This window comes from Rutidosis leptorrhynchoides, chromosome 5, assembly GCF_046630445.1.
Source record: "Rutidosis leptorrhynchoides isolate AG116_Rl617_1_P2 chromosome 5, CSIRO_AGI_Rlap_v1, whole genome shotgun sequence".
Taxonomy (NCBI): domain Eukaryota; kingdom Viridiplantae; phylum Streptophyta; class Magnoliopsida; order Asterales; family Asteraceae; genus Rutidosis; species Rutidosis leptorrhynchoides.
The window spans coordinates 425,203,561-425,213,951 of NC_092337.1; the positions used below are offsets into that span (position 1 = coordinate 425,203,561).

The 10,391-nt window shown below is 33.1% G+C and overlaps 1 protein-coding gene across 1 annotated transcript; it reads left to right on the forward strand.

The window, feature by feature from the left end:
* The first annotated feature begins 2,970 nt into the window (after positions 1-2,970).
* LOC139850023 (F-box/LRR-repeat protein At3g26922-like) lies at positions 2,971-4,510 on the forward strand. The gene is made up of 2 exons (XM_071839622.1): positions 2,971-3,930; positions 4,400-4,510. Exons 1-2 carry the CDS (start codon positions 2,971-2,973, stop codon positions 4,508-4,510), a joined length of 1,071 nt encoding a protein of 356 aa, XP_071695723.1.
* Positions 4,511-10,391: the final 5,881 nt, after the last annotated feature.

The window sequence follows — 10,391 nt, forward strand, 5'->3', positions numbered from 1 at the left end:
AAAAAAATTCAAACGGCTATATTTGGTGACCGTCGGATTTTGGTGGATGGAAATCGACGGCGAGATCGACGTCGTCACGGTGTCGACCGACGGTCGATCTCACCGTCGATTTTGAGGGACGGTGAAAATAAATTATGGGCACCGTGTGCTCTTACTTTTTTTATCGAAAAACAATAGCATATATAAAAAAAATATTCTTCTCGTAAATAGATAAAAAAAACAAAACAAAAAATAAACGCGGACATGGCTCGGAATCAATAAACAAGAATCTAACTACAAAACCCTAATAAAAACAACTATATTAACTATTAATTAATACTTCGTACTATTTAATAATTTTATTATTATTATTATTATTATTATTATTATTATTATTATTATTATTATTATTATTATTATTATTATTATTATATTTAAATTATATTCTTATTTACGTTATTAAAACGAATATTCATACTATTATCACTAAAAAGTTAAAAAATTCAAAAACATACCACTAATTTATCTTATAACTCGTATTACATACTACGAGTATAAAAAAAAACATCATTCCATGTTTCTTTCTTCTAGACCACTCATTTATACAATATAAAACATTTATTTTTATACATGTACTGTGTCTTTCATCCGGTGGCGATTTTAAAATTATAATTTAATAAATTCCTGAAATTTTTTTCCAGTATTAATAGTATATATGAATACTATTTCAGTGGTTGTTCACCGTCGAAAAAATAAAAATTCAAATAATATATACGTCCAAGTAATTAAAATTTTGTGATGTCGTACAAAATTAAAGAAAAAACTATAAATTTGACGAGTTTAAAATTAGCGATTTGAATTCTCTTTTGTTGAGTTCTATCATGGGTGACGAAATCGGAAACGGCGCATCCTTTTCGTTTAAGGCTTGTACGGGTAACGGAGTCGACGACAAAAGCATCGATGATGAGGTCTTTTTCTTTTCTTCCAAAAATTGTGATAACGAGGACGTTGTCGGTTAGTGAGTAGTTTTTTTTTTCAAGTGTCTTCGTTGTTATGTCATTTATTTTCGTTTCCTTTATTTGTAAGCCGTGTGGTTCATTAGATTCGTTGCGAAGCTCAAATTTAGTTAGCTTTACTTTTAATTTGGTTATGTCAGTAGGATAGTTTACTGTTTTCGAGTTTCGTCCGTGTTTTTTCTCTTATTTGTTTGTCTCTTCAAAAGATAAAGTTCATTGTTATCTATATATAGTTAATATTAAAATGCTATAATGATGACATCATAAATAGTCATTTTCTTTTATTGAAAAAAATCAAGAAAAAAAATAGGAAAAAAATTTAATCTACTTGGATGACATCATAAATCAATTTAATTTACATTTAAAAATTATTCTTTACAATTAATTATAATTTAATTATTATGATTAAGATATAATTTCATCTTTACAATTTTTAAAAAAATTTCAAAAGACATTTGTTATTAATAATATTAATTATTAAAAATATAAATACTCAAATTTTAAGCAAACTTTATTATTATTATTATTATTATTAATAATAATTATTATTATTATAATATTAATATTCAAATATGGATCTTCTTTACGGGATTAATTACGTTACATATGTATGCGAAAATACATGTCTTTATATGTTTGTAAAAACGACAAGTTTCTTAGTAAGAATTCGTGATTTTACGGGTCATTAAACTACACGACTTTAACATTTACATTCACTTAATTACTAAAACATATCATTAAACTGTTCATTTAACCAAACCCGTGGTTTCACGAGTCATTTTACTAGTAAACTTTTTATTTTTTTTTATGAAAAAAATATATATAATAATACTCTTATAATCGTAATATGATCATTAATAAATATAAATATAAATATAATAATTAAAATATCATTACCTTACCGAGTGTAGTATGCTGTAATACTTTAAAGCGGTTTTTAAGAAATTATTTGCATTAAATGTTTGGCAGATTTAATCTGGCGGGGAAACCCTGACCCCGTGTGCCTTTGGCACCTATACCGCCCACCCAGTAAGGGCTAAGTATACCGTGTAAGACACCTCCTCCCAATACCCAACGAGAACTTGCAGGCCGAATATCGCCCCCGAAGGGATTCGAACCTGCACCCCATATTTGGCAAAGGGTATATTCTCGTGGGCCCAGGGTTCATAGGTGACTGGTACCACTGAAGCACTGCCTCGTTGGTATTTGCATTAAATGTTAGGAGCAAGTATAAATTCAAAACTTCTCTCGAACGATTATGAACATTTCATCTTCCTCAACATAAAAGGTATGTTTTTTTTTTTTTTTTTTGCAATATAAACCCTAAATAACATTTAATATCTCCACACACGTTGTCACTTGATATACTTTTTTCTACTTGTAATCGTTCAACAGTCGAACTGCATATTTCTTCTAAGTTGCTGAAGTGGTAAGGGTTTTATTTTATTCGAATTTGTATTTTTTGATAAGGGTTTGATATGTATGTATGAAATATGTTCAACTTTCGTGTTTTTTTATTTATTTATGTAAATAAAACTGAACTATCTCTGGATTCTATGTTTGCCCCTTTTTTCAATTTGATTTCACCGGACTAGTTAAAAAACTAGTGTTGTAGCCGATTAATATTACGTTTTCTTATAACTAGAAATATTTGGATGTTATTGTTTCTTCTTGGGCTTGTTTGAACTAGTTTTTTTTAAATAGGAATTTTACTTGATGCTTTGAATATCTGACATGAATAGTTCTAAGATCAATGCTGTATGGGAAGAGATTGGATATGCAAAAACGTCACTAATGTAATGTTACATTGATTTATCTTATTAATAAAAGAAGCAACAAAATTTTGTCAATTTTGTAAAATCAGCTTAAATCTGTTAATTAAATTGTTTCATTCTGTTGTTTTTATGCCTGATTGTTGCATTAGTTTTGGGAGTTAAAAGCGAAGGGATGATATCAATATAGAGTAGAAAATATAATGAATTCTAGACGTTATAGAAAGCGATTGAGCGTAGAACGTGACAGACTAAGCAGCCTACCAAATGATCTTATCCATAAAATCTTCTCTTATATTGGCATCAAAGACGTTGTAAGAACAAGTATTTTGTCATCCAAATGGAGGTTTATATGGACTTCAACACCTTATCTCAATTTCTCAAGTAACGAATTCTCTTCATTACTGAAGTTCTCCGAAAGTGTTACTCTTGTTTTGTCTCGCCGCAACAATCAAATAGAAGTCGAATCTGTCAACCTTAGCCTTAACGGACGAGTTTCTCAAGCGTTTGTTAAAAGAACTCTCGACTATGCATTCAATCACAACGTCCAACATATGACTATTGCTTGTTTGCCTGAAATGAAGATTAGGTTCCCTATATCTTTATTTACTTCTCATTTGGTTAAACACCTTACTATTATTGGATCCACTATCGATCGTTTAACGCCCACGTCAACTTGGGAGCTCCCGGCTTTAACAACATTACATATTGAAAATGTCACATTGTATGATGAAGATGACTATTACGATAACGTTGACTGTGATTTGTTATTCTCCAACTGCTTAAACTTGAAGACTCTCACATTAAATAACTGCAACATTATGGGTTCGCATGGTTTCAATATTTGTCATCTACAACTTACTAAACTCACGCTTATGAACGGAAACTGGGGATGGGAGCTTGTCAACGTGGTTGCACCAAAACTCGAGAATTTGACTATAGTCAATTGTGACTCGGTGCATCTTAATTCTGTGCCGGAGCTTACATCCTTAATATATGGAAGCCGTTATTCATTTCAAGTGTCTGCAGACGGTTTACCTTCTCTAGAGAATGTAGATGTTTCTATTGCTAAGCCCTGCGAGACAGATGTTTATGAATTAGTTCGTTTACTTCAACAGCTCCAAAGTGTCAAATTTCTAACTCTTAACTTGGAAATCATAGAGGTATTTCGTCCTTCACTATCAATAGTTGCATCAAATCAAATTAATTATAAATTATAAATACAGATTATTTAATCTATGTAAGTTCTAGTCTGTCATAGATCATATATATAATGTGAAGATATAGAATGGCCTTTAACCGAACATGGCATCACTGATTTCAGTATCCAGAAGTAGATTTTAAAGTTATATTGAGTATGTCAAGGTCTTTACTATAACGATTTGGTGCTTAAACTAAATTATAGATGCCGAAACTGGTTTTAAAGGTAAACTAACACTCCAGAAATATGTAGCATATATATTTATATGTATATCATGCAAAATCTGGTTTTGAAGATGAAATAACTGTGCGGGAAGATACGTGGCGTGTACTTATGTAGTCTTACTTATTGTTACGTTGATTGTTATTTACCATTCTTCTTTTTCTGTACATAGTAATAATAATAATTTACTATTGTAATTTTCTTGGCAGCTTCTTTCTTCATCCGCAGAAGTAATATCTGATCAACCTTCTCCATTTGTTAACAAGTTTGAAAAATTTTCCCGCAAACTTGGACTCGGAGGTTCAATCGCAAAACAATGAAGATATGTCTAACGAAGTCAGAAACTATCTGCTTGATGGTTCTCCAAATGCCACTGTCACATTGTTCTCACGTGAGGTACTTACATCGTGAAGAATATTCTTATCTGCCATTTATCATACTTATTGCTTTAATTTGTAAAGATAATTATAGCGTGCGATTGAGGTAACAATAACCCTCATTAGATTCTTTTCATTAAAGTTTTCTTTCTTCTTTTTATTTATTTATTATTAAACTGCGAAATACAACCAATTCTAGATTACTGAACGTGTGTCGGTATTTAATACTGTAATAGTTAGTTAGAATTAGAATACTGAACATCTCATTTAGTGTTCCCATTGGATGCTATTTAGCAGTGTATTTCTTCCCTTGTTTTAGTTTAACTGGCAAAATAAGGCCAATAATACCTATCAAACAAGATCTTGATTTAATGATGTTAACTGTGAATCCAAGAATAAAACATTTCCAATATCTGCAATAAACTGGTGGCAGTTGTTTTTCTAATTTATATTCTGCCTGACATTCTTTATGTATGATAGATTGATAGATTTGCTAGCTAATTTCGATGTTTATATATGTGTGGTGGAGCATAAATGTATCTACATCTGTTTATCTCATGGAATGAACCACCATTGAAAATTTATTGATGCTGAGATTAAATTGAATATTTTTTTATTATTTTTTTATATTATGGAAACATTCTAGGAGACTAGAGCAGTGAGAGACACCACAATGGCACAAAACCTGATGGCGGAACTATGGTTACTGTTAGAGCAGGAGAAAAGTAAGACCGACGATAGGGCTCATGTGGATCAAGAAAAAGAGAAGATTTGCGACATCGTTGTTTCAAAGTTGCAGTACATTGATGGTTTACTGAAAAAGCTACCGACATCATCAAATAGGACTATGATGGAAGCCTGTTTTTCTAGTTTATTGGCAGAAGCCGACCTTTTTTTGAAGCAAATAGATCATGCTAAGTATCTAATGTGATACCAAGTGAAGCCATTCGAACTTTCAACCTTCATGAAATTGCTAGCCGTCTTCATAGCAAAATTGGAAGATTTTGATTTCCCATTGCAAGTGTTTCTTTTGTCAAGCGGGTTCTTCGTACTTTTATATTTTGGTTTTGGGTTGCGACATATTTTGTTATTCACACAATGCTGGTAACCCGCTCATGCTACTTGGAATGGTAAATGACTATTCTTCCTTTACTTTTGAACTTATGAACTTGTAGCGCGTAGTTTGGGTTGTAATTACATCTTACCAAATTGGTGATTGGAATGGAATTGGAAAAGTTTATTGCAGCATCTTTTTATACATCTCTTTTAATTACCTTCTTAAGATTAGATTTGAGATTGTTCTGTGTTATTCAGGAAACAGTAACTTGGATTCGATGTCGCATGAATTGGCGCCACTATAAGATCTATGCAATGAAGTAATATAATCTAACTCATTACTTGTTTCATTACTAACTTCTAAATCACTTGCATGCTACAACTGATATTTTAACTCATTACTTGTTTTCACGTGGTTTGCTGATAATTAGTTATATATTCGTAGTTGATTATCATACTATTAGCATAAACCGTCTATAGAAACTTTGATTGATTACAAGAATGCTCTGTTGTCAGTTGTACACATGAATTCTTTAAACTACCCTTAATATTCAGAAATCAGTGATTCAGTTCTTACATGTAATTTTAAACAATCAACTTTATTAGTAACTGTAAGCAGACCACAACGATCAATTTTGATAGTTTAATAACCTAAATATAATTGATTTATAGGGGCGGTTAATGATACATTCTCAATTTTATCTAAACACTTACGGAGTATTTAATTAAAGGCAAGACTCCAAATTGGGTATAATATTTGGTCTTCGATCACCAAACACCTTAAGTTTATCCGTAACATTTTTAGTGATTAGTTGCAGTATCAATGTATCATAATGCAATTATTTGTTAAACATTTATAAACACCCTGTTCAACATTTAGCGTAACAGTTTGGGAATTAGATCATTTACACAGACCTTATCCAAGGCTTTTTTCTATTGAAACTCTTTTAAAAAGGTTCACACATAATATTGTATCAAAAAACATGTGTATCGGCAGGGACATATTAGCCCTGTGTTGACTTTGTCAACCCATCTAGCGGTCCTCGGTAGCCCACTGGAGCCTGGCGAAACACCATCACCCATTTCCCCACAGCATGCCAGGCCCGATAAACGAACCCGCATTGTCATTGTTTCAATCTTCGCATGCGTGGGACCAAGGGATCATTTGAGCCCGGTAAGAATGGTTTTTGATCCAATTATTTGGAAAATCATTCACACATAATATTGTTAAAAAAAAGAGACTAGACCATATCGGAAGCAAAAGTTTCTGATGAGAAGTACGTTACTAAAATAAAGTTTTACTGGAAGCATCATTGTGATTTTTAGACCAAAAGTTATACGGAGTATTCCGTATAAAAAAATGTTGGTGTAAATATAATAGGGTATGGAGGTGAGTGATAGACTGATAGGAGTGATAGCCTAGAAAGTAATCATTATTTACTGCCACTCACTAACCAATCCATCAATCTAAAAGCAAGTTTACTCATTACTTCCCTAGAACATCTTGTAACCATTTTTCAATGACGGTGATGATATTTTCACTGGGGAGAATTAGCGCATTTTTTTTTTTTAATATGAGAATCAAAATTAAAATTTAAATAGATGTAATCAAGGTTGTAAAAGACGCGAGTCAGGAACGCGTCGGTCAAGAACTTGGAGGGATGAGTCCGTCGAAACGGGGACGTAACGGGGACACGTTGAGTGTTAATCAACGTTGACTTTTTATAATAATTTTATTAAATATATATTTATATTTATATACAATACTAGTTAAAAGACCCGTGAATTCACGAGTTTGTTTAAATAAATTATATAAAGTTTCACACATAAATTTCTAATTTAAACAGTTTGTTAAAGTAGCCAAATATAAAGTTAAACACCATAAGTTCAAATATGCATCAAATTGCCTATATATGATATATCCATTACAAAAATGACCATTATTAGTCCAAGTAATGTTCAACCTGCAAGATTCAGAACATACAAGAGTGACCATATTAGTGTTCACGACTTCTAAAGCATACGTAGCACTTTACCTAAATTTAAACATAAAAGAAACTATCACAACCATGCATATTAAAACTATGACATGTAAGATTGTTTTAGAATGTGTTTTCAATAATGAGTGTTATAGATCAAGGTTTTGGACCATCAAAAGTAAGATCAGATAGCTCAAAATGTGTTTTCACTCATTATCTGACCCGTCCAAATGAACCCACTGCAAGTAAAGACAATGACTTAACAAAGTACACAACCTGACCCGCCTACTGTAACCCATTAAACACACAATGGATTTTAAATTTCCAGCCTGAAAACTCATCAACCTGTAGTAGTAATAGGAATGAACTAAGTATAATTGTAACATCCTCAAGTGGGCCTAGATGTAAGATTACTAGATTGCCCTTAAGTTGGTGTTGCGTTATTATATGCTTTTATTTTTATTTAATGTTTATTATTAATTAATGATGAGGTTAGGACCAGTTTATGACAAGGGTCACAGAACAGGTTTGTTTATTTAATTTGGACTTCGTTTGGGTCGCCAAATGATGTACGAAAGATATTAGATAACTGATATATACCCGTGTGCCACACAGTGTGGGAATTAAACCCATTAAGTGACTAGTGTGCTGTCTCTCTCTTCTCATTTCCAGATCCTTCCCAAAATAACCCGTACTTCACCTTCTCCACCTATCAAACCCTAATTCCAAATTCTTGTACTAGAGCTCAAATCGTTCATAGCTTTGTGTTCTCTACGATTTACTGATTCTTTTAAGGTAAGGTTTGTATCATTTCTTGATCTAATCTTTGAGAAATTGAAGCTTTTGTGTTAGTTTTTATTAAAAGTATAAATTGGGTCAAAATGGGTTGATTTGGTGTTGTTAGTGTCAAAATCTTGTGGGTTTGTGTTTCTAAATGATTAGTGTATCAGATTTGGTAAGTTTTGAGGTTAAAAACGAGCTCTAGATCGAGAATTGGTGATTTTGGGTTGAAACCCGTCACTTTGGCTGCTGCTGTTACAGATGAACTACCCTCGGCCGATGGTCTCTGACCCTCGACCGATGGAGTGAGACGATCGGTCGACGGACTAGACGATCGACCGATGGTGGAAGTCCTTCGACGAACGGTTGAAAATTTAACGATCGACCGATGGTGTAGTCCACCGGCCGATGGAGTAGTGACGATCGGCCGATAGTCTCTGACGATCGACCGATGGTCTTAGACAGTGAAATTTTTACTAAGTGTTGATTTCTAGCCGTTATGCTGCCCAGTTGTATTTTGAGATTTTGATGAAAATTTCAAAAGTGCATAAGTGTTAAACAGAAAAATTTTAGCGGACAGATTTTCTGACAAAATTTCTATATTTGTGTTATTTGGTGTTTATGGACATAAACTAACTCGTGTATATGTATTTCTCAGGAGAAAAGGAGAAAGAGAAGGTTCAGTGATTAGATAGCTGAACACCTTCTCGTTTGCTGGTAATCGGTGAGTGGGACTAACTGGAGAATATAGTATATTGTAGCATGTTATATTATGACTGCCATGCTTGTTAGATATACTTATTATTGTGGATAGTTGGTACATTGTGATGACTGCATGTTGGTTGATGCTTGTCTGCTGGAGCCCAGTGCGTCCCTATTGTGTGGTGGCCTCGGTAGGAGAGATCAACTTGCGGGTTGGGTTCCTCATGTGGTGGCCTAGACAGCCGTGGTGTATATATATGTGAATGACGCGTCCGTCGCGTGTGGATTATGTATATACATACGGTGGTGGAGGAACTTCTGGTAAGCCCCAGTCCGATCAGCTGGTGGTTAATGGTTTGGCCGAGCCGCCAGAGTCTCTGTAGACGGCACTTGGGTGATGTTTGTGTGTTAGTTCTTTGTGACATGATTAGTATAACTGTTCTGTATACTATTGCCTGTGGTTAGTCGTACTCACTTAGCTTCGTGCTAATTCCCCTCCATCTCCTCCCTGCAGGTTGTTAGCTTTTGTAGATAGTGCTTTTAGGAGAAGACGGGCATGATGATGTTATGTTTGACAGGAGTCAACTCTGATGTTGTCGTGCTTTATGAAAATAATAATCTTTTTGTAAATATGTCTTTCTCTGTATAAACAAGTATTTTGTAATGACACGTGACACAGGTTGTATTAACAATAGTTAATGTGGGTATCGTATTAAATTAATATTATGCTTCCGCCACGTATATAAAAAAAAAAAAAAAAAATCAGCGGTGTCACAATAATGAAATTACTTAAAGAGGTAGATGTGTACAGTTATTGTCATCATGCCGGTCGTGTAATCATGTATACTATTAGTTGTATTATGTAAAGCTATTAACAAAACACATAATATCATCAAGTTCAATAATGCAAAGTATAGAACTAAACTAAATTACATTCATATTTTTGCAGTCACACAAATAAGTTCAGAATATGACTGCGGGGTTACTTACAAATTTTCACACATATTAATATCTAGATGTAGTTAATGCAGGGATACAAATTTTCACCCATATTAACCCTTGAATGTGAATGCACTGCCAATAAAAAGGCGGATTTAAGAATCCAAATTCTAAAAACGACAGAATCATTATAACAACCTAACATATATTGACCGATTCAAACAATAACCCAACTCAAAGTCAGATTATCTTACTAAATGGGTCAAAAACTGAGAACGTGTTACCGAAAACATTTCAAATAACATGGATCTTAGAAGAAGTAGGTTACTAAATGGGTCAGTTTAGCTTTGATCACTTTTACTAACATT

Coding starts and splice junctions, on each gene's coding strand:
- LOC139850023 (XM_071839622.1), top strand. CDS start 2,971: ATGAATTCTAGACGTTATAGAAAGCGATTGAGCGTAGAACGTGACAGA. Junction 3,931..4,399: donor TTAACTTGGAAATCATAGAG/GTATTTCGTCCT, acceptor TTTTCTTGGCAG/CTTCTTTCTTCATCCGCAGA.